This window comes from Cucurbita pepo, chromosome 3 (genome assembly GCF_057944985.1).
Source record: "Cucurbita pepo subsp. pepo isolate OVF chromosome 3, ASM5794498v1, whole genome shotgun sequence".
Lineage (NCBI taxonomy): Eukaryota > Viridiplantae > Streptophyta > Magnoliopsida > Cucurbitales > Cucurbitaceae > Cucurbita > Cucurbita pepo.
In genome coordinates, this window is record NC_141800.1 from 3,087,703 (window position 1) to 3,111,997 (window position 24,295).

At 38.5% G+C, this 24,295-nt stretch overlaps 5 protein-coding genes and 1 pseudogene across 10 annotated transcripts; 2 read left to right on the top strand and 4 right to left on the bottom strand.

The window, feature by feature from the left end:
* Positions 1–648: 648 nt before the first annotated feature.
* LOC111789670 (protein NRT1/ PTR FAMILY 5.8) lies at positions 649–3,758 on the top strand. Its single transcript, XM_087122423.1, has 4 exons — positions 649–832; positions 1,255–1,472; positions 2,178–2,725; positions 2,797–3,758. Exons 1-4 carry the CDS (start codon positions 760–762, stop codon positions 3,632–3,634), a joined length of 1,677 nt encoding a protein of 558 aa, XP_086978549.1. The 5' UTR covers positions 649–759; the 3' UTR covers positions 3,635–3,758.
* Positions 3,759–5,874: 2,116 nt separating this feature from the next.
* Positions 5,875–7,126, bottom strand: LOC111790555 (plant viral-response family protein (DUF716)). The gene has a single exon (XM_087122425.1). The coding sequence runs from the start codon at positions 7,028–7,030 to the stop codon at positions 6,029–6,031; it is 1,002 nt and encodes a 333-aa protein (XP_086978551.1). The 5' UTR covers positions 7,031–7,126; the 3' UTR covers positions 5,875–6,028.
* Positions 7,127–7,244: 118 nt separating this feature from the next.
* Positions 7,245–15,839, top strand: CFM2 (CRM family member 2). 5 transcript variants are annotated; one of them, XR_015420372.1, is made up of 15 exons: positions 7,245–8,013; positions 8,156–8,684; positions 8,755–8,885; positions 9,237–9,542; positions 9,626–9,782; positions 9,895–10,187; positions 10,997–11,056; positions 11,153–11,209; positions 11,301–11,411; positions 11,707–11,949; positions 12,030–12,246; positions 12,417–12,547; positions 12,649–12,867; positions 13,229–13,351; positions 15,818–15,839. XR_015420372.1 is itself a non-coding variant. In XM_087122421.1 (14 exons), exons 1-13 carry the CDS (start codon positions 7,324–7,326, stop codon positions 12,817–12,819), a joined length of 3,096 nt encoding a protein of 1,031 aa, XP_086978547.1. In that variant the 5' UTR covers positions 7,245–7,323; the 3' UTR covers positions 12,820–12,867; positions 13,229–13,432. The 5 variants fall into 5 exon arrangements, 2 of the variants coding, with proteins under 2 accessions (XP_086978547.1, XP_086978548.1); XR_015420373.1 differs by lacking the exon at positions 15,818–15,839 and adding an exon at positions 13,484–13,705; XM_087122421.1 differs by lacking the exon at positions 15,818–15,839 and having other exon boundaries at positions 13,229–13,432.
* Positions 14,041–16,112, bottom strand: PMZ (zinc finger (AN1-like) family protein). 2 transcript variants are annotated; one of them, XM_087122427.1, is made up of 3 exons: positions 15,084–16,112; positions 14,770–14,916; positions 14,041–14,662 (listed from the first exon to the last, which is right to left on the bottom strand). In XM_087122427.1, the coding sequence occupies exons 2-3, from the start codon at positions 14,878–14,880 to the stop codon at positions 14,222–14,224; spliced, it is 552 nt and encodes a 183-aa protein (XP_086978553.1). In that variant the 5' UTR covers positions 14,881–14,916; positions 15,084–16,112; the 3' UTR covers positions 14,041–14,221. The 2 variants fall into 2 exon arrangements, with proteins under 2 accessions (XP_086978553.1, XP_086978552.1); XM_087122426.1 differs by lacking the exon at positions 15,084–16,112 and having other exon boundaries at positions 14,770–15,037.
* Positions 16,113–16,708: 596 nt separating this feature from the next.
* On the bottom strand, positions 16,709–18,048 carry LOC111790330 (peroxidase 31 pseudogene; annotated as a pseudogene).
* Positions 18,049–19,594: 1,546 nt separating this feature from the next.
* Positions 19,595–23,549, bottom strand: SAG101 (senescence-associated gene 101). The gene is made up of 4 exons (XM_087122424.1): positions 23,291–23,549; positions 22,788–23,145; positions 21,139–21,681; positions 19,595–20,663 (listed from the first exon to the last, which is right to left on the bottom strand). Exons 1-4 carry the CDS (start codon positions 23,311–23,313, stop codon positions 19,839–19,841), a joined length of 1,749 nt encoding a protein of 582 aa, XP_086978550.1. The 5' UTR covers positions 23,314–23,549; the 3' UTR covers positions 19,595–19,838.
* Between the last annotated feature and the right edge of the window lie 746 nt (positions 23,550–24,295).

Here is a 24,295-nt window from a genome sequence, read left to right on the forward strand (position 1 = left end):
TAATATATAGTTTTTATTTTCATTTTGAAGGCCCACGAGTAACAAAAATCAATTAATATAAAGTGGGTATGGTTAAATATCTTAATTTCAATTCTAAACATCTTTGATGATAGTTTTAAAAAGACAGAATGTCCTTTTTTTTTAATGTTACATGACTGGAGGCTAATTCAAATTACTTAGATTAAATAAGATCAATTCCCACCTTTCAACCGTCTGTTTTTCACTCACACGAAGCATATCATAAAGAATTCAAGGTTAAATATTTGTATAGAAAAGATTATGAAAAGGTTAATTTGTTTAAAATTTAAAACATATATATAACCTCATTTACAATAATGAACAAAAGGAGGGAAGAACAACCCATGGTGAAGGCATCCACGTGGCAGGTGATGTGTAGCACGTGGAGTGGGATGTACCAAAACATTGGGAAGTGACGTATATACATGCATGAAACCAAGAGACAGTCACTGCTAATCTGATTTTATGCAACGCCAACGACAACTTAGTGTTTTTTTTTTTTTTTTTGGTCTTTCAAAATTAAAAAAAAAAAAAAAAAAAAAAAAAAAAAAAAAAAGAACTTTAAAGATATTTATTATTAAAATGGAATTGGCTTTTGTTTGGTTGGTGGATATATATATACGTTGGCCCGATCAGTATTTGCCCACAGAACAAAACAGTCTTCTCTCTTTTCCACCGCCATTGTTCTCTGCAACTTCCAACCTCAACCTACCCTTACCTTCTAGTCTTCCCTCTGCTGCCATGGCTGCAGCAGGAGGAGGAGGAGGATCGCCGCCCCGACCCCGGTTGAGCAGATCATGTATTCTTCTCATAGGTATTCTCTTTCTCGTTCTCGTTTGATTATAATTTTGAGTAGAACGAGCTAAACTTTGAACGTGTGACACAAAAATTCGATAAAATTTATTTCGATTCGTCATTATTTTTCGAACATTTTTTTTATAATTTTTTTACTTTCTATTTATTTATTTATTTATTATTATTATTAAACCTAATCAGTTTCTTACTCTTCTCATTTTATATGTAATGAATAAATACAAGGAAAATTTTAATTTTATAAATTAAATATGTGCGTGGTCAACTAAGATACCAAAGTTAATAAGTTATATTTAATAATATCAAAATTAAACACGTTACAAACCCATAACAAAAATTAAATTTATTTTTATTTTTAGAATTTGACTAATTACTCAAATATTGCAATAATAAAATATAATTAAAAAAAAAAAATTGGAGCAGTGGTATCGGGGATGGAGAGGTTCGTGTTCAAAGGGGTGGCGTCAAACCTGGTGACGTATCTAACGGACGTGATGAAGATGAGCAACTCGTCGGCGGCGAAGACCGTCAGCAGCTGGTGTGGCTTCACTTCCATGCTGCCGCTTCTGGTGGCGCCGCTTGCTGATTCTTATTGGGATCGCTATTCCACCATCTTAGCTTTTGGTTTTCTTTACGTTCTGGTAATAGTCACTCAACTTTTCTCTCTTTATTTTGGGTTTGGATGATGAGTCAGTAATCACCATGGAAATGGATGATGAGTCATTATCCCGTTTCATTTCGCTAATATCTTACTTAATTGTGTTTATAGCGTTGACATTTTAAGTAAGCGGGTGAATGGTCAAAATGAAAAATAAAATGAATTATCGAATGAAACTGGCACAATAAGATATCTACCTCATAATAACTTCTGTTTGATGTAGAGTGGTGTTGTGTCCACGAGTAAAAGTGTCTAGCTAAGTTAGGATAGTCTGGATTCTTCCTCACAGTTCGGTTTATGAATTGATTTGTCAGGACCTCATGTGAAGTTAGTGGAAAGTAAGGAAAAAAGGGTTCGACCGAGCTAGCTTGCTCGATACATGAGTTAGAGGATTTTAAGGTTTTGGTTATTATTGTTGTAACCATTAAGGATAGGATAGGCCATAGGGGATGAAATCTTTGAGCAAAAGTGAATCAATGATTTGGTCCAATTATATCAACTTTCTCTTTTTACAAAAATAAGAGCTTTGCCTTTTTTCTTCCTTTTTCCTTACCTTTAATTTTAGCCATAAGTTAATAATATTGAAATGGGTAACTTTTTTATGGAGTTTTCTATCTTTATTTATTTATTTTATTTTATTTTTCGAATGATAATTTCTTGTTATTAAATTTGATTAGAATTTGAACAGGGTCTGGTCGCTTTAGCATCAACCACATTAGCAAGAACATGGTCACCAACAAACATGGCCTCCTCCTTTCTGTTCTGGTCCCTCTACCTCATCTCCCTCGGCCAGAGTGGATACAACTCTTCTCTTCAAGCCTTCGGTGCCGATCAACTCGACCATGACGACGCTGAACTCACTACCACCATAGGGAAGACATCGTCATCCTCCGACGAAAAGTCGAAGAAGAAGAGCTCGTTTTTCCAATGGTGGTACTTCGGAGTATGCAGTGGTAGCCTCCTTGGTGTCACGGTAATGTCCTATATTCAAGACAACTTTGGTTGGGTCCTTGGGTTTGCCATCCCCATGTGTGCCATGGTTTCTTCTGTCTCTCTATTTGCTTGTGGCACGAGGATTTATCGCTATAAGAGAGACGACGATGAGGATCGAGCCGAGAAGAGACGGTTTGTGAAGGTGGCGGAGGTAGTCAAAGCCACAGCTTCTAGACTCATGTGTTGTAGAAATGTTGTCGCCTTCTCCGGTGAAAACTCTGATGATGACGATGTTGAGTTAGAGTAAGAATCAAACCACTTGAATCAAAATTAAAACTTTTAAACTTTGGAGCTGATTATCTGTGATTTCGCAGGCTGCAAGAGAGCAAGCCACTCTGCCATGAAAGCTCAGGAGCCATGAAAGTCATGGATGACAAGAACATGATTCAAAGAGAGAGATTGTGTGTGCCGGACAAGGTGAAGATGGTACTGCGGCTGTTACCAATTTGGACAATGCTTCTGATGTTCGCTGTAATCTTCCAACAACCAGCTACCTTCTTCACCAAGCAAGGCATGACAATGGAGCGGAACATCGGCGCCAACTTCAAGATCCCGCCCGCTACCCTCCAGAGCGCCATCACCATCTCCATAATCCTCCTCATGCCGTTATACGACAGAGTTTTGATCCCGATCACCCGCCTGTTTACCGGTGCTGAGAAGGGCATCACTGTGATGCAGAGGATGGGCATTGGGATGTTTCTTTCCACCATTGCCATGATCCTCGCCGCCCTTGTTGAAGCCAAGAGGTTAACAATGATAAAAACTGTGTCGTCGTCGTCTGTGCCGCTTAGTATCTTCTGGCTCCTGCCTCAGTACATAATATTGGGAATTTCAGACATCTTCACAGTGGTGGGGATGCAAGAGTTCTTCTACTCGGAGGTTCCAGTAAGCATGAGAACGACAGCATTTGCGCTGTACAACAGCGTGTTCGGTGTGGGGAGCTTTTGCAGTGCGATATTGATATCAATCGTGGAGTTAATGACGAGTATGGAGGGGAGGCCGAGCTGGTTCTCCGACAACACGAGGGAAGCTAGATTGGACAAGTATTATTGGCTGTTGGCATTTTGCAGTGGATTGAGCTTTGTATTGTATGTGATTTGGTGTAAATGTTGCAGAAACAGTAGGATCAATGAAGAAGAAACACAATATTGAATTTGAATCAAGCTTTGTGAGTGATGGGTTTTGTAAATATTTTATGTGGAATGGGATTGTAATGGGTCTTTTATTTCACTGTTTGTTAAATAGGTAGAAATGAGAAAGATTAGAGTTAGAGTACTTCAAATGTTTTTCGGTTTTAAAACGTGTCTAATAAGGAGAGGTTTCCACACTTTTATAAGGAATGTTTCATTCTCCTTTCCAACTGATGTGGGTTCTCTCAATTCACCCCGTTGGAGACCTAGCATCTCCGTAGGCACACCATTCGGTGGCTGGCTCTGATACCACTATAATAGCTCAAGCTAATCGCTAGCAAATATTGTACACTTTGGCCTGTTATACCGTCAGTCTCACAGTTTTAAAACGCGCCTAATAGTGAGAAGCTAGCTCTGATACCACTATAATAGCTCAAGCACATCGCTAGCAAATATTGTCTACTTTGACCTATTACACTGTCAGTCTCACGATTTTAAAACACGCCTAATAGTGAGAGGTTTCCATACCCTTATAAAGAATGCTTTGTTTTCCTCTCCAACCAATGTAGGATCGCAACAATAAGACTACACGTCTATTTGCTACCGTTCCATCAATCTTGGAAGGAAAAACCTTCCAATTATACATCTTCTGTGAGATAGCAACGATTTTTCTGTTTTTGCCCGGACACTCCCTTTTCAGAAAAAAAGAAAGTAGTTTTGTTTTAGATCAAATTATATGTTCGACAGGTTCAAGCTTTTCCTCACTTCTACAAATAGGGACGATGTTTATGTTTCCAACCATATATACACCAAACCCCATCGAATCACTCGTTCTCTTCGTTTCTTTCTTTCATGCCAACTCCCAGTCGCCATACTCTAGTCCTGATACTAACAGCAAACCAACAAATCTTGAATCACTAAGATGAGCTATTGAACTCTAACCAAAACAGAACCTAAGACTCTGCACCCAATCGTCCATCGCACCGACTAACCGATCGATCTCACCGAAAACATCAACTTTGCTGTTTCTTCTCATCCTCTTATCTTTTCCCCCAACATCTCTACTTCAACATTAAAACACAAAGCAACCTATTTTGTTCAAATGTATCGATCTAGGTAGATCGCATGAACCGAAAATTTGGGTGAGTCTTCCAAACATTGAAAAAAATTTAGTGGCACAACAATCCCATATCCTTCACCGTTAATGTTTTCGATCTTATAGTTCCTGTCGGAGGATATTCGAGGCGTCCAACATCTACAGTCATTTCCAAGTCCCATAGTTTGTAGCCTTGGATCCTATAATCTACTTTTTCCAGGAACGAAAAATGTAACAGCCCAAGCCCACCGCTAGCAAATATTGTCCTCTTTGGGCTTTCCCTAATGGGCATCCCCTCAAGATTCTAAAACGCGTCTATTAGGGAGGGTTTCCACACCCTTATAAAAAATGCTTCGTTCTCCTCCTCAATCGATGTTGGATTTCACAATCCAACCCCTTTGGGGCCCAGCGTCCTCGCTGGTACTCGTTCTCTTCTCCAATCAATGTGGGACCCCCCAGTCCATCCCCCTTCGGGACCCAACATCCTTGCTGGCACATCGCCCGGTGTCTGGCTCTGATACCATTTGTAACAGCCCAAGCCCACCGCTAGCAGATATTGTCCTCTTTGGGTTTTCCTTCCGAGCTTCCTCTCAAGGTTTTAAAATGCGTCTGTTAGGTAGAGGTATCCACACCCTTATAAAGAATGCTTCATTCTCCTCCCCAACTGATATAGGATCCCACGAAAAAAAGAAACGGACGGATCATCGGAATGATCCAGGTCTAAGGATTAGAAGAAACCAATGATTTGTAACACTAAATGAGGCCTTTTTTTTCTTTGCCTGAAGAGACCCAATGGTGTGAGACATTTGCCTCACTTTAATGGAAAAAAAACATTAAAGAAATCACAAAAATATACTAATAGTAATGTTTTCTAGTCCTCGGTGTGGAAGATTTGGAGGACTGCAATTCATGATGTATTAGAATTACATGAAAGAACTTATGTACTCCTAAATCTTCTAACCATACATGAGACATGAATACTCCAAGCACCATTCTCATAGAGGCACGAGTTTCATCTAGAAGAGATGTAAACACTCCTAAGATCCAAACGGACATAAGCTTCTAGGCTAAAAGATTGAGCGGCCAAGTCTCAGGACCTTTTTAAAACATTCAAAGGAACAAGAAAACTAAATGAATGAACACACCACCAAAAAAGCTCAACAAGATCAGCAAAGCTTCTTTCTATTTTATGGTCAAGATAAAACAGAAACCAAATCAGTACCACTCCATTTGATACAAGGTAATCACAACATCATCAGTCTAAACTAACCATACTCATACAGTTTATAAACCAAAATTTACATTCCAGTGGAATTTACCTCATTGATGAGCATCATGAGATTCATGACCATTCACACCCACATCGACTACCGCTTGCTTTGTCTTCCCCAAACTGCTCTCTTCACCAAGATCATCGTCAGAATCCAAAGTGAACTGACCCTGAAACCCAAATGGCTGCATCTCTGCCCCGACCGGGCGGTACTGCGAAAAATCACTGCTGCCTCCATTTCTGTAAGTGATGATTGAATATACACTAATCACCAAAACCACTAGAAGGGCAAGATGGCAATTGAACTGAAGCGTAGCAATAGCTCTGGCTCTGTGATATTCAGAGTGCCCCTTGCATTTTATAGTGTAATTTCCTCTGCTCTTTTGGTGCAAAGAGCACCCATCAGCAATCAAATTGGTGAAAAAAGACAACCCCATTTGTAAGAACCATGTCCCCTGCAGAATCAGCCCAACCCCACGAACAATTTTGGGAGAATTCAATTTGGGGGAATTCAATTCGAACATTGTAGAGATAACACAAATTGTAATGGGAACAAGCAAGAGATCAAAATACCGATTCTCGATTCCACTGGTGTCTTTCCTCTGCAGGTAGAACAACAAAAACTCTTCCACAAAAGCGAATAGCGCGATTAAACTAAGGATTAACGATGGAAGATGAAGTGAATCCTTGAGATTAACCAAAAAACCAAGAATCGAATAGAGCAAGAAAAGAGAAGCAATGGCCAGATTTGGTAACTGGAGGGTGGAACCGACTCGATCGCTCGAGTTCACCGCATCAAAAAATGAAACGAGGGAGTTTAATATGACAAGAAACGAGAGAATGAAGACGAAGATGAAAGAGAGAGACGATGAAGATGAGGGGTTTTTGGCGGTTGACGGCGGAAATCGAGATGGGGTTTGGGCGGCATCGAGAGAGGAAGATGCGGTTGGATTTGGATTTGAATTGGCAATGGAATTCAAGGAAGAGAGTACCTCCGACGCTCCGATCAGAAAGAAACCCCCGCCGGTGACGGACAGGGTGAAGAACCCCATACTTGGATCTCGCCGGCGCTCTGCTCTCGATATGAATGTGTTGAAATGTGGAGAGTCCTTGGACTGTTCATTTCTTCGTTATTTCCAATCGGTTTGAGCTTTGACTTTGGATTTTTTGTCAAAATTAAAAAAAAAAAATTAATAAAAAATTATGAGAGCCATCACGCACGAATCACGTGTCTTGAATTACGGGATAAATTGTTAGTTCCCTCTCTTCACCGGGAACCAGAGGAGCTCCGTCGTCTTCGTCTTCTTCGTCTTCTTCGTCTTCGTTTTCTTCAGTGTTCAATGAAATGTTCATCTTGCAAACCCACTCTTCCTTCACTCTTAAACCGCTGATAGACCAGTCCCCTCCGCCCTTCACCTTCTTCTCATCTCAGCTCCATCCCACCCTCATCTCCCATCCTCCAAAATCCAACCGCTTCCTCCTCCGCTGCTCCGCCGTCGATTCCGACGCCCTCCCCAAATCCGCTATCCAAAGAATTGCCGACAAGCTTCGAAGCCTTGGCTTCACTGAGCAACCGCCCGAACCAGTATCGGACCCTAATGCACCTTCTACGCCTGGAGAAATCTTCGTTCCGTTGCCCAATCAACTGCCCAAGTACCGGGTTGGGCACACCATTGATTCCAGCTGGAGCACGCCTGAGAATCCGGTTCCGGAACCGGGAACGGGGTCTGCAATTAAGAGGTTTCATATAATGAGAGATGAGTTGGAGAAGCGGAAGAGGGAGGATGGGGTGAAGCAGAGGAAGAGGGAGGAGAGAGCGCCGACTTTGGCGGAGCTGAGCTTGCCTGAGGAGGAGTTGAGGAGGCTTCAGGGAATTGGGATTAGGTTGAAGCGGAAGCTTAAGATTGGGAAGGCTGGGGTTACGGAGGGGATTGTTAACACTATACACGAGCAATGGAGGCGGTCGGAGGTTGTGAAGATAGTGTGTGAAGATCTGTGTAGGTTGAACATGAAGCGGACACATGATTTATTGGAGGTTTGGTTCTTGATTTCTGATTTTAACTGCTTGAAATGATTGTTTCTATTATAATGTTATGAAATCCTTCAAGTCATCTTTGTAGTTCCTTGTTTTCCCCGGCACAATCAATCTAATTCTGTCTTGTTCTCCACAATCTCAGAGAAAAACTGGAGGAATTGTTGTATGGAGATCTGGAAGTAAAATTATATTATATCGAGGGCCCAATTATGTATATCCTTACTTCTCTGATGAAATTTTGAAACATGATGCATCACAAGGTGCTTTACTGGATTCACATAGTGATGATGATGGAGGGAACAGTGAAACAGAGAGCACTTTATCTAGCATCAATGATGAAAAGTCTGCTGAACCAACTTCATCTGATAAACTGGCCGGTGGGACTCTCATTCAAGGTGTTGGTGCTCCAAACAAAGTGAGATTTGAACTGCCAGGTGAGGCAGAACTTGCAGAAGATGCTGAGAGTTTGTTAGAAGGACTAGGTCCTCGTTTTTCGGATTGGTGGGGATATGACCCTCTACCTGTTGATGCGGATCTTCTTCCTGCTGTTGTTCCGGGATACCGTAAGCCATTCCGTCTTCTCCCATATGGAGTGAAGCCTAAGCTAACCAATGATGAAATGACCTCACTGAGGAGACTTTCTAGGCCTTTGCCATGCCATTTTGCATTGGGTGAGTTGCGTTGATACATATTCTTTATAGTACGGTCGGGATCGTGTCTTATATTTTCATCATTTTACAGGTCGTAATAGGAACCTTCAAGGGCTTGCTGCTTCCATTATCAAGCTGTGGGAAAAATGTGAGATAGCCAAAATTGCAGTGAAAAGAGGCGTACAGAACACAAACAGTGTGTTGATGGCTGAAGAGTTACAGGTTATTGATACGTCTCTCTCATGAAAAAAACCGGACTTTCATTGAGAGGTTATTGATAAATTTCAATTCTTACGAACAATATGCCTTACATCTTATGTCTGTTGAGTCTTGCTAACACTTACGAAAACATCACAAGCTCCAGGAATAATGTCACGTAGTTTTTCAGTCCGTGTAAACAAAGAATACCAGGTAGCATGTCTGGTTAAATATGAAAAAGAAATCTGTATGTTCTTCAGACTTAGGAATATAGTGTATGCTGACGGTTAGTTCTTGGAGCAATTTTCTTATTTTATGCATCTTTTACAAGCAGATTTTCTTCATGTGCTTATAAAATTAATATTGTCTTCACAGCTGCTAACTGGAGGAACTTTGCTTTCCCGAGACAGGGAATTCATCGTCTTCTATAGAGGAAAGGATTTCCTGCCATTTGCTGTTTCTTCTGCAATCGAACAGCAACGGTACATTCGATTACAAAAAATGAAACAGATGGATAATGCACTATCTACAACGGTGCAGGAGAAGAAACTTGAGATAAATGAACGTGGTCCCACAAATGGAAGTCAGAGCATCACGGAGTGGAAAAGGGTTGTCTCAGAACAGAGAAAGCTGATATCATCTGAGACATCTATGAGAAAAACTACCATCAAGTTGTCCATTGTATGTCTACATTGATAATGCTGCAGCTAAGTAGCTAACAACTTCTGGTTTCTGAATTACAACTTAATGTTACTACTGAACAGGCATTGGAAAAAAAAGCGAAAGCAGAGGAACTCTTAGCGAAGTTGGAGGAAGAAGAGGTGCTTCGACAACCGGAAATAGATAAAGAGGGAATAACTGTGGAGGAAAGGTATATGCTGAAGAAGGTTGGCTTGAGAATGAAGCCTTTTCTACTACTCGGTCAGTGATGCAAATCTAGAACGGAGGTTTTCATTGGAAAGTGTCATTTCAAATTGATCTTTCTTGCAGAAATAAACTCATTGAGTTTGTTTTATATTTTCCATACACACAGGTAGAAGGGGCGTTTTTGATGGAACAGTTGAAAATATGCATCTTCACTGGAAGTATAGGGAACTTGTGAAAATAATTACTAATGAGAGAAGTTCTAAAACTGTTCATGATATTGCACGGACCTTAGAGGCAGAAAGTGGTGGAATTTTAGTTGCAGTTGAGAGAGTGAACAGGAGTTATGCTATCATTATATACCGTGGGAAGAATTACAAACGGCCTTCACGTTTAAGGCCTGAGACACTCTTGAATAAAAAAGAGGCATTGAAGCGATCTATAGAGGAACAACGTCGAAAGGTGAGACAAGATTATTCCATTTTCTTGCATGTGTACGTATCTGTTTCCCGTTCTTTTAATCTTTTCCTGTACCCCAAAGAATATAACCATATAAACAGAGAACTCGAAGGATATATTCATTTAAGTAAAGAACTCTCCATGAGATTACTAAGAAATTGGTTAAACTGATGAAACTATGGTAATATATGGTCAAGTATTGCTGTTCTTCAATGGAGTTATATTATGGCTAATTAGTCCATACAATGATGATTAAGGTTGATTGGATTCCAGTTAAAACTGATGCAACTAAAGAAAGGTCCTTTCTGTATATATGTATATGTTTTATTTTTTATCTCCCTGTCTTAAGAATCCTGACAATCAGGGTCATTTTTATTATGAGCTGCTCAATTACTCACTAGAAGGATTGTCCTCTTCTTGGATCTCATTTTATACGGGTGTATTCCAAGCACTTCAAGGTGACAATCTTCTTCAGCCACGAGTTCATGAAAAATAGCTGAATTGCTATGGTCAGCATTGTCACTGCGCTTGTATTGAAAGATGTCGTGCATTTTTAGGACTAGTTAAGATGTGAAAGAGATATCATGGATTTAGTGATCTTCCTTGTATCTAGATGAAAAGCAGTATATGAAGTTTTATATGAATGACAATTACTTAGGCTCTGATTCATGCGGTGCTTATGGGAGGATGTCTTATTCTCCTTTTCTGTAATAATTTTTGTTGACTAACATAATTGTTTCTTATTCAAAAGAAACAACTTACTATTATCCCTCCTTCTGCTTCTTATTCTATTTGTTGCTGTGACATTGCAGTCATTGAAGCTTCATGTTTTAAAGCTTACACAAAACGTTAAAGAATTGAAACTTCAATTGGTGAGTTGCATTCAAATCTGCATACTTTCTCTCTTTGGTTTTCTTTTTCCTTTCCTATTTTTCCTAGCATTTCTGGTTGAGTCCCATAACTCTCAGGATAAAGACAAGAAAGCAATTGGTATGGAGTCGATAAAGAAATCAACATTTCAGCAGGTGAGCCGTTTCTATACATTTTCATATACAGGACTTGTCTTTCCCCCTAATAGTAATTAGATTGGTAAATTACAGTTTTGATATGAATTAGGAAAAAGAAGGGACAAACGAGATACAAACAGCTGGAAGTTTGAAATTAGATAATGATCCTGCCTGCCTCTCTCATGCAGAAGATAATGCTTGTTTGGAGGAGAATGAAGTGGTAAGATTCATACCATGTAAATGTTCATAATATCTTCTGTTTATCTTGTGCTAGAGGGTACCTCTAGTAATGGCTTCTATTCTAAAAAATGAAAATTGAAGTATCCCTAGCCTTGAGGTAAATTAAACAAAAATGTTAATTCATTACGTATTACTGCGATTTGCGTAAATGTAGGTTTGTACGTATGTTGATTCTGTGGTCTTTTTGTGAACCTGTGTTTGCTACTGTCTTAAGAAATATGCATGGGTTTATTCAGAAGTGGCTTACGAATTATCCCCTGGCATGATTGTATTAGGCCATGGTCAAAGGGGGTAATGCAGCTCATACGAGTGGAACTGTCTGTTTGGAAACTTCAATAAACAGTCTACAAGCCACTCAAAGGGATAGTGATACCTTTTTAACATCTGATGGTGATCAGACTAATGCCGAACTGAAATCTTCGTCTGAACCGGTTGGGCAAGGAAACCACACAAAGGTGTCCATGGCTGAGAATGCTGCATTTGGAAGTATTGAACCTCTATCAGTCGCTAATTGTTTGGTATGTTAACAATTATTTCTATCAATTCGATTGTTTTTCTTGGTATAGTTGCTCACACGATATAGCTGCTAGAATTCCAGTCAGGAGAGAATAATTCTGGAACTTCAGATGCCGTGCATCTTATTGCTTTGAATAAGAAGATGAAGCCATCTGTTAGATTGGAAGAGGAAAAACTAGCAATGAGGATGAACCAACCAGGTCAGATTCCTGCCAGAGCGCCTCAACTCTCCAACAAAGAGAGGCTTCTTCTACGAAGGCAAGCGCTCAAGATGAAAAAACGTCCCGTGCTTGCTGTAGGTAACTCGTGCTTCCATCCTTTCCACTGTGAGTTTTTCCTTGCAACTTTTAAAGCCAGATATTAGGAGATGCAGTTGGACACAGCTTAAGGAACTTAGTATTAGTAACTTAGTTTCTTCATTTCCATGGACGCTTGTTCAATTTGTTAAATGGCCTCTATTAATTTTCAGGCAAGAGCAACATAATTACAGGAGTTGCAAAAGCAATCAAGCAACATTTTAAAAAACACTCTCTTGCTATAGTCAATGTCAAAGGCAGAGCCAAAGGAACATCAGTCCAGGAGATTGTTTTTAAGCTTGAGGTTACCACACCCAAGTCTTCCCTCTTGTTTGTGTTTCTCTATGTGGAAATGAATTTAATGCTTTAATATTTGTTCATTAAAACTGCCTTTCCCTTTGCTAGCATGCAACTGGTGCAGTTCTAGTCTCTCAGGAGCCCAGCAAAGTTATTCTTTACAGGGGTTGGGAGGAAGAAGATAAATCCCAAGATAGAAAACAAAGCAAGGGTGAAGCTCAACTCTCTATGTCTCCTGAACTCTTGGCAGCTATAAGGGTTGAATGTGGATTGCGGTGAACTGAAAGAAAAAGTCAGCTCCTCGTGAAATTCTAGCTTGTCTCTCAGGTATTTCTTTAATCCTCACAGTATACTTATTCTAACCTGTTATATGGCACGCCTAAAACTTCACTTCATAGAATTGACTGTTAGATTTACTTTTTACAAGATTAAACACTGGGTTTTTTTAATCGTGTTTACTTCATTTTAAGCCAGTGGATGAAAAGAATCTAAAAAGCATTCGATAATGTTATCTTAAGTTTTTATAACATCCAAGATCTGGTTCTACATGTTAAGAATTCATCCAGTTGTAAAATATGAGTCAGGAAATTATTTATTCAATCATACACGCTATGCTATGCTAGCGTATGTGTTACTTTACAAGTAACCATAGAGATATTAATTTTCTTGGGTTGACATATCATATCAGAGATGTTACTTGAAGAGTTTCTGAATGATCAAACCTCCAGTAATCAACTGGCATTCTTTGGCTTGATATTCGTGGTGGCAGACGTTTGGAACTCGTCTCTTTTGCTGCTTGTCAATGTAGCAGGTAAGATTTAAGAATGAATCTTGATGCATATGTAGATTGATAACTGATCTTCAATGGCATTAATTATTCAATTCTTTCTAATGTTGTGTTCTTAAAATTCAATTATTTCGTATGCATTATGTTACTGCAAAGTGAACGGAGGGTCGGTATCGGTCTTGGACCACTGCTAGTTGTCTTCTTTGGGCTTTCCTTTCGGGCTTCTCCTCAAGGTTTTAAAACGCGTCTACTTGAGAGAGGGTTCCACACCCTTTATAAGAAATGTTTCGTTTTCCTCTCCAACCAACGTGGGATCCCAAAATCTACCGCTTGGAGGCCAGCGTTCACGTTGGCACACCGCCCGGTGTCTAAGCTCTAATACTATTTATAACCGTCTAAGTTCACCGCTGGCCGATATTGTCCTCTTTGTATTACAAGGGCAATATATGAAATGGTGACCCGTGCATGACTCCTGTTTCTTCCTTAACTTCCACTTGGATATTTGAAGAATCTATTTTGCGAGGGGTCATTCAGTGAAAAAGAAAAATGCCAGGTTTGAAGAATCTTTGATTTGTCTTGGGGGATTGAACGAAACATAGAGAATAAATTGAAAATTTTTAAATCATGGGGACCAAAATAAAAATGAAAATGAAGCACAATCCATAGGGAGCTAAAATGGGGGATTGTTGTAGAAGATTTAATGGTATTACTGGTAAAATTTAATAGTAAGGTCAGCTTTAATATTATTTATTTTATTTTATTTTATTTTATTTTATTAAGACAAGTACTTTTAGAAAGAGGGGTTGAAATTTATGACCATTCTTTATAAGAACAGAACGGAGGAACAGCGACCAAAATCTAATGGTTCATAAATTAATTCCCTCTAGAAAGCAATCAACAAGCTTTAACAGATGGGGAAGACCCATTAGCCGCCGTCGGACGTCCCCTTTTCCCACAATCGCCGCCGCTCCTCAATTCCAAAGCCGCCATAAACTTCTCATTCCACCGCCCTGTATCCACCCGTCCACAATTATGCTCCGCCGGAAACCGGTGCTTCAAACACACCTTCAAACGGCAGGTTTTACACACACAAGTATTGGAAAACGTAAGAATTTCCCGGCACCGCCTCGCTGAACAAGTGGGCTTTTTCTTCTTCCTTGGATCGCAATCTCCTGATTCGTGATGCCTCTCCAAAATCCTGCTCTCGTCGCCGCCGTCCTTCCCGGTGGTCTCGATCGACATCGAGCAGATTTCGCAGACCACAACTTTTCTACTGTTCCGATCAGATTTCGGGCAGTCGTGGGATTTGAAACCGCGATGCTCCAAACAGAACACCTACAAATTCAAACAATTTTCAGAATAAAAAATCATCAAATCTCAAGACTGAAACCAGAGATAAACAAATCCGTAGAGAAACAAGAATTGGGAATTGGGGATGAGACCTTTTGGCAACCGTCGCAGGTGAAAGGAAGGAAATCGAGTTGGTGGCAATCGGAGTGCTGGCAGTGGCGGCCAAGATCAGGGAAAGCCTCTGTTCCTCCAGCGGCGGCCATGGTGGTTTCTTCGTCAGAAGGTCTTCTGATTTGGAACTGAAAAAAAGGATTAGAAATAGAGATGAAATTGTGGTTGCAAATTTGGTTTGTTAGATGTTAGAGGAGGAGAAGATTATGATGAAATTTGGGCTATTTATAGGATTCGAGTTGACTTGAGAAGAAAGTTAAGGAATTGGAAACTATTTTAGAAGAAAATTAGAAACCTCTGGATGAACGGCGGCGGAGATTCCTTCTTCCGAATCCTACGCGGTGTAAACGCGTAGCTTTCTCCGATTGGGTGAAGGGGCTTTCAAAAAAAAATAAAAATTAATATTATTTAATTTGCATTCTCACAATTAATCAACCTAGAAGAAGATTTGCAATGCTGCTACTTTGCATTACATTGATACATGATGAGAGATGAAGCTATTATTGTTCCATTATTTCAGCTGATATAGCATTATTAAACAATCAATTTCTTATTGTTTAATAATACAAGGAGCAAAATTATCCACCAACTTTTGGTCTACTTTTCATCCATTTAAGTCATAATTGATCATCATAATAATTTGAACCCACATGTAAATCTTAACTTAACAAGAACCAACTAAGTTTCTAACATCAAATCAACTGAACCTAAGCTGACTTGACACTATTTTCAAATCAAATCAAATGCATTTTTCTTCCAAACTTGATCTAGATTTAGTTAATAAACTACAAAACAAGTAGCAAGCAATCACTGGTATAAATTTCTTTAAAAAATTCAAACTAAGCTCTTCCCCCACCATAGCCTTGAAAGCTTAGACAAATAATAGATCTTTTTAAAATACATAAAACCCATCTGGCTCATCAATACTTCTTGACCTTGAACCATTTGAGGCAAACTAAAAAAATAATGATGGAGAATAAAGAATGAATGTATAGACTCCATGAACTTCCAAAACTAATGATTTTTCAGGTCAGAGAAATTCCAGCTCAACAAATTATGCATATGGAAACAGATGGCTGGAAGAGACAACCAAGCAGAAAAGTCTAACAAGCAATCAAAAAAAACATGCATGAAAAGGAGGAAGTATGTACATTTTTCAACAATATGCTAAAAAACAGATATTCATCAGTATTGATGCTTTGCTGGTCTTCAAGCTCTTTTGCTTGAAGCATGAAGCAAAAGGTTACTACCACAATTCAAAGTTCTAAACTATTCTTTCTTGCACCAACATTGAGGCAGGATAATAAAAGGTGTAAAAAGATTATATGCAAAATCAACCAAAAAGATCCATGCTATCGATAAACATACTTGCCTGTTCAATCATTGTCTGGCGTATCTTCTTCCATGTGAGCATTGCCATCTCAAAAGATAGAAGCCTGAAATAGTTAACAAAACAACCAAAAGCAGTACCCAATCTAAAAGGGTTTTGATCATATCATAAAGTTTCAGTTTCAGAGTGGAATATAACTCACATGGGCGTTAGGTGGAATGGATTGCTTAAAGCATATTCTTCGGCATTATTTAAGGTATTAAGTATTTTGTCAAAGTTTTGAGAAAGTGGAAGAAAAAGGGTCCTTCAATTCTATTTCTTTCTGAGAAACCAAACCAACAGAGAGACAGCTTTCGAATTTGAATTCACAACCTCAGTTTCCAGCTCCTGGAAGTCTAAATACCATTGATTCTTTCCTTCCTAGGTAAGGAACCAGCCTCATTCAACCATTTCAAGTCATTGACCCAAAATTTCAACTCTCATTTTATTTCTCCTTCAATCCACAATCAAACAATCGGTTCAAATCAAATCTTAAGAAATAGCACCATGATCAATACTCAAATCATGGACAGGAGTTACGAGACATAGAATCAAGAGAAGGACAATCTTTATAAATGAAGTGAACTGTGAACTCTCTCACCCCTCTACAAGGCTACACATCATACAGAAGCTGAGCAACACAAGTACACAACCCCACTAGAAGAATACAAAGTTTACAACCAAGAACCCAAACAATTAAACATGTATATATTGGCTCAGATATCACAATTGATGCGGAAGTATACAGATTTTTCATATGCTCATAATCAGAAAGAACCAAATGTAAATGATCTTGATTTCAACCTGATGGAGTCTCCAAATTGAATCATGAATGACAGATGTCTCCGAGTTTAATTAATAGCATCACACTTATGTCGAATCTCCCCTTGATTCCCCGTGATAACTTTATAATTACTCAACTTCTCCATCGCCCGAGCAAAATCCTTGAAGAACTTGTTCTCATCCGCCGCATACGCCTCTACGAATGGCCTCGTCCTCCAATCACTATACAACCCATGATCAGACTTCAAGATCCCCAATCCCCTAGGAAGATTCTGGAAGTAAGAGTTATCAAACTTGTTGGGAGTCATAATGTCATTGAAAACCGATAATGTAGGATTTTTTTCAAAACCAGAACAAGCCTTCTGCAACCCTTGCGCTAATCTAGGGTTATACTGCGTATCAAACGACGACGACTTGCTATAATTATAGATCTGAGAGCTGAACTCCTTACAATGGGAGAATCCAATCGTATGAGCACCACTTAACGCCACCATTTCCTGCACGGTAAACCCCCGCGCTTTAAAAATATCAATAATCTGAGGAATAGGCGAGGTAGCTTTCGGCAGAGCACCAGGAATCGTCGAAGCTTTAGACACACGGCTATCCCTGCGACCAAGGAGAACGTTGTAGTAAGGCCCGCCGACCATGGTGACGAGGTCGCGAGTGACAACGGCGAGGATGTCAGTACAGGAGACGGTATTGGGACATTCAAGCTCGAGAGCGGTCTTAGCCCGAACGATAACATCAAAGGCGTCGCCGGGGAGAGAGAGGTTGATATCGGCATCGCGCTCGGCTTTGTTGAAGGGAGTGGATGAGATGAGGACGGAGCCATCACAGCCGTTGGGAAGACAGTCATGAAAGAAGAGGCGAAGAGTTCCGGCGGCAGTGGAAGGACTAGTGATCTGCTTGTTGGTGACGGTTTCTTGTATAATCTGGCTGAATCTCGGACAGGATTTCCGGTAGTAATCTGCCGTGAGAGGAGCCGATTCCGATAGGGACAAAAACAACGCCGTGGAGAGAAGAACGAAAAAAAATTTAAGAATCTCCATGGCTCTCTCTCTCTCTCTCTCTCTCTATCTCTCTCTCTCTCTCTCTGAAGGAGAAAGGTTTCAATGAAGTGGAGCAGTAGAAGACGAGAGGTTTTACAGAGGGAAAGAACCCGCGCAAAACGGCGTCGTAGTTGAAATCCACGCGCCTCGATCTGGACCGCTAATCACGGACCGGGTGGGACCCAGCAGTACTTTTATCGACTATTAAAATAATTTAAGTTTGTGGAGTTTTCTTTCCGGAGAATCGTGAAGGCAAGGAATGGACAAATGGGAGGACCCCACGTGGAGGTAGATAACAACATTGACGATAATACCCTTGAGAATTAAGAATGAAACAAAAATTGATTGGATGAGAGTACTGATAAAAGATGAGAATGGGTGCAGGGGATAAAAGTTCGAACGTAAGTGGGAGATTTTAATGGGAGCACGAATATATGGAAATGAGTGAGTGAATTATTTATTAAAATAAAAATAAATAAATAATTAAATAAAAGGACGCGTAATGTAATGTATTTTTTTTTATTATTATTATTTAAGAAATTTGAGCTGGCCCCCGTTTTTCTTTCTTTTTTTTTTTTTTTTTAAAAAAAATTCAAATTTATCCTTTAAACGTATCAGTTTATTCCAATCTATCCATATTTAAATAATAAACTTTTAATTTCCTCCAATTAAACCTCTATCTTTTATCTTAAACTTTAAAAATATTCTAATTCTTTAATCAAATTTTGTTCAAAGTATTTTTTTTAAAGTTGTGTTTAAATAAATTATAAAAGATATGTATGAATGGAAATAGATAAATAATTTATACAAAATTTTAATTTTTTTTTTTTTTTTACACAGTTATTTAAGAGTGAGAACTTTGGGCGTTAGTATGGAAAATAGAAATTTTTGAAATAAGAAAAAAAAAAAAGGAAAATTTATATAATTTTAAATTTTTTAAAAAAAAAGAAAATTAAAGGAAGGCAGGCGTACCGCGTGGTTTGGGCTTGGCGCGTTAAATCACGTGCGGGATCGTGCCAGGACGCGAAAATATGAGCGAGCATCTACGCTCTACGCACCTCTCATCTCATTGAAATTATACATTTAATTTTTTTTAAAAAAATGGAAATGTGTCGGTTCCATTTAATTATTAAAACAAACAGAATTATTAATTCTGTAAATTTAAATAATTTATATTTTGAACTGATAAATTGTTGGATTTAAAAAAATTAAATAATAAAAGTTTTTCAATAATAATGCTATATCCAAATTATTAGACATTTTTTTAAAGTTCGTGACCTATTAGACACCAAAACGAAACTATAACGATATAGAGGATGGTTGAGAGAGAGTTCCACATTGGCTAATTTAGGAAATGTTCATGAGTTTATAAGTAAGAAATATATCTCCATTGGATTGGTACGAGCCTTTTTGAGAAGCCCAGTCATGAAAACTTATACTCAAAGTGGACAATTTCATACTATTGTGGAGATCCATGATTTCTAACATGGTATTAGAGTCGTGTGCCCTTTGTCAATAGAATCCTCAAATATCGAACAAAAAAAAAAGTTGTGGGCCTAGAGATCCGTGGTTCCTAACATGGTAATAGAATCACAAAGGGTATACTTTGTTCGAAGACTCTAGAGAGGGAGTCGAGCCTTAATTAAGGGGAGGTTCTACAATGTACATCTCTATTAGTATGAGATTTGTAGTGGACAATATCATACTACTATGAAAAGATCCGTGATTTCTAACATACAACATACTACAAATCTTCCATTGATATGCCCAAAGCTTCCTTATTTATGAAACAAAGTAGATATAAGCTTCCATTGACAAAATTAATGGCTAAACATATGAAGAAGTGAGTTTAAGGGATATCTAACCTCCCATTGGCATACTCTTTATACTCCTCATTCCTCATCAACATCGTGAGGACAGAGTCATGGTCATCTCCCACAATCCCATCATATTCATCCCACCATCTCATGAAGCTGCTGTGCGGCAAGAAAATCTCAGAAGACACCCCATAGTTCTTCATCAATTCCACTACATACTCCTCAAATTCCTTAAGCTTAGCTAACTCTGCTTCCTTCTCTTCTGCACTGCTATCCACCATTCTCAGCACTTGACATGCCACAACAGCCTCCTCCACATGTGCCCAAAACAAAGAATCCACAGTAAGTATGGAAGAAACAGATTCTCTTTGCGTTGAGCTAGACTCAGGAGTCATGGACTCATTGTACCATTCTTCCAGCTTCCTGTAATGCTTTGGCCTATGAGCTTTGTAGTTCTTCAACCCCTTTCGGTAGTGTTCGGCGATGTCGAGCGGTTCGACCATTCGTCGATAGTTCGTCCCTCCGAACAACAATCGTACGTTCAGTGGACTCCCCTCCTTAACTGGCTTCCTCTCTGCCTCCTCTACCTTGTTTTCCCAGTAAACTAGTAGGATCTTCTTGAACTCGGCCACTTTTATGTCGGGTTCGGTCCTTCCGTTCTTGTAGCTGTCGTAGTAACCGATACTCTCTGAGTTACACTTCTTCTTGTACCATTCTAGTTTTGCCATGTTTATTTTCACGTCATTTAAAGTCTTGGCAAAAGGGTTTGTCTTTTCGAATATCATGTTCATCTCGTTGCCTTGCAGTGCCATAGCGAGCCTTTTAACATCTACTGCTCTCTGTTGCTGCTGCTGCGCCTACAATGATTTCACAATGATAATCTAAAATTTGTAAGGCCCAGTTCCTCTCAAATGCGCAATTTATAAATTTTTGTGAGCTAATAGCGTTGAGGATTGTTGGAAGGGAGTCCCACGTAGGCTAATGTAAGTAAGGAATACATCTTCATTGGTACGAGGCCTTTTGGGGAAGCCCAAAGCAAAGGCACGAGAGCTTATGCTCAAAGATGACAATATCATACTATTCTTGAGAGTCGTTATACCTAACATAGTATCAGAGTCATGCCCTTAACTTAGTCATGCTATTTGAATTCTCTAGTGTCGAACAAAGAAGTTGCTAGCCTCGAAAGTGTAGTCAAAAGTGACTCAAGTGTCAAACAAAGAATGTACTTTGTTCGAGAACTTCAGAGAAAGGAGTCGAGCCTCGATTAAGGGGAGGCTGTTCGAGGGAGAAAGAGTTATTATTCCTAACAAATAGTACTTAGCTACGACTTACTTGATCGGGAACAACTCCGATGGCTTCAAGTTGTGCTATAAAGCTTGCTGTCCAGGACTCTGAATTCTCTGTGATCAACCTTGTGGTAGCCTTGAGATTTGCCTGGTCTATCAAACGAAGAATTGTTTCTTTATAATCAAAGAAGGAAAAGGCAGTAAGATGAGTATTAGCTTTGGTTGCCTCCAACAGTTTCGAGGTCGATTTCGGGTCTTCGAAACAAGAACAACCACCGGATTCGGAACAGAATAAGAAAGTACCAAAGGGATAGTAAGCTTTGTTGTTCAAAAGGCTTGTAGGAAGAGGGTCATGGTTGGAGACAACATGAAGGAAGCAAGAAGACCATGTTGAGAACTGTGAAATGGCGCTTTGAAGGGCCTTATTGCCTAATAGAGGGGAACCAAATGTTATACAGAGAGGGCGTTTGGCCTTGGTGAGATCTATGGAGTCAAGAAGCAATAGAGTGAAGAGAGAAGCAACAGATCCTCCTAAACCATGTCCTGTAATTATTAATTGAGTCTTCGGATTGGATTTCAGCCTTGAAATCTGGTAATAAAAATGCCCAAACCAATCAACACAAGTACTTATACAGATTAGCCACAGAACTTTCAAATATTAATTAAAACTAAGAAAATGATATCATAATTGTAACCATTCAAGTTCACCGCTAACTGATACCGTGCGCTTTAGTCCGATCAGTCTCACGATTTTTAAAACGTGTCTACTATGGAAAAGTTTTTTAACCCTCCTTATAAGAAATGTTTTGTTCCTTTTTACAACGAATGTGGGATTTCACAATCCACCTCCTTAAGGCCCAACGTCCTTGGCACACCGGTGTCTGATTCTGATACCATTTGTAACAGCTCAAGATATGGTCCGCTTTAGGCCGTTACGTGTTGTCGTTACCCTGACGATTATTAAAACACATTTTCTATGGAGCTCATTCTTCTCTTAACCAACCTCGAATCTTAGTGATCGGTGAAGAGGAAAGCTGCTCAATTTAAATTTTAATCTCATTTTTTTCTTTAATTCACATTAATCTATGTGTAAAAGATATTGATACTATTATTAGATAAAAAAATAATAATAATGAAAAAATTATTATTATTATTATTATTATTTTTCTTATAAATTATTTGTTTGAAAATAATTATTAATATTAACAGCTAAATAGATATGTTATTTAATATACTTATTAATTAATAAAAATTCAATCAAAATTTAATTAGTTAAAAATAAATTAACTAACAATAATTAATTATATAGTTAGGTAAGGTAATATAATTGTTAGAAATAATTAATCAAACTAAAAAAGATATTAGTTATTTATATAAAAATTTAATAATAGTCAATCACTTAATTTATCTTATCTTAAATAAACTTAATTAATTAACTGATTTTAACTTATAAAAATATTATAATTAATCATTTAATATAATAATTTTTTTTTTAAAAAATATCTAATTTATTATGACTAAGGAATTATTGAACAAATGAATTAATTGTTTATTAAAATTTATTTTAATTATCTAATATAATAAAATTGTTGAAAATATTTATTTACATTCTATTTTACGTAAAATCGTTACTTCTTCATTACAAAACAAAATATAATAAAAAATAGGAGAAAAAGAAAAGAAAAAAAAAAATACCTCTTGTTCGTAGACAGGATAGAAACGCCCAAAGAGGTCGAGCGCAACTCCATTAATGGCGGAATCCGGGCAGCTTTCGGAGTAAAGAAACTCAAACGCAGTAAACTCGTCCTTGAGATCCGAAAGCGAAACCAGGTCTTCTCCTCCTTCTTCTTCAAGTGGATTTTCCGAACAGTTCGGAGTAGTAACAAACGCGAGGATCTTACAGTTCGATCGCTCATTGTAATGTCCAAAAAAGGCCAAACACGTCGATTCATCGGCAGTAATTACAGTACGAAGCTTCGTAATCGCCTTCCATGAATGATCGAGCAAATCTGAAGTCGCGATTAAATTCGCGATTTCCAATCCGCTGCTGAATCTGTACGGAAAATAACCTAAATCAGCCGATACGGAGCACGATTTTGGGGATTCCGGATATCGAAATCAAAAAAGAAGCGGAAAATCAGAAGAAAACAGAGGAAGTGTAAGATAAGATCCAGTTTGAGAAAGTGAAATTTGGTTACCGTTGAGGGTTATTGTCGGCCATTAATAATCGCCTCCGGTGAGTTTCAACGAACACAGAGCAGAGTGGAAAATCAGTGACCTTCTCAGAGGAATCGGATTCTGTAAGTCTCGTAATTCTAAGTCGGAATTAGGTTGTGTAAAATGGGCTGGCGCGTCCCGGTCACCGTCGCGTCGGCTATACTTTATTCCTTACATTTAATTAATACAACAATAATAATAATGTTAATTAATGTTTAAACAAGTTTAGGCTTAATATAAGCACTCAAAATTTTAATTTATAGTTTTAATAACCGTGCATAATGTTTGCTTTCTCGTGCCCAAATTCATATATGGGTCTCATACCATTCATATATGGATCTCATACCAATGGAGAGTGTTATTTGATTATAAACCCATAATCATTCCTTAAATTAACAGATGTGGAACATGATCATTCCCTAAATTCACAGATGTGGAACACTTTCATCCAACAATATCTACTAGCTTTCATCTTGGTCATCTCTTAACTACATTCTACTAAGAGAGGTTCTACTCTAATACCATAGGTTTGGTACATAATTATCGTAATATTCTTATGCAACATGACCACATTTACTATTTGTCAGTGGTCTGGTTTCCATGTAACATAATGAGGTTCGACGCATAATCAATATGTTGGTAGTCAGACGTCAATTGAACCTAAAATAGGTCAATTAATCACTCGTACAATCTACATTGCTAAGAAATTTCATTAAATCTTCCCAAAGTTTAATATTAACTCATTAGAAACTTTGTAACGTTATTTGATTGACAATGACGTTTTTATTAGCAAATATAGATCTCGATATTTCCATTAACATATACGATTTTTGTCGGGAAGGAGTAAATGGTCCCTTCCTACACCTGCAAAGTGATGGGTGTTGGTAAGGTGGGTCTGTTTATTCCATATGCTTGTTTCTGATCCTGAGGCCACTAAGATCTTCTTCATATTTGGGGCTCACCATATATCTCCATCAACTCATTTG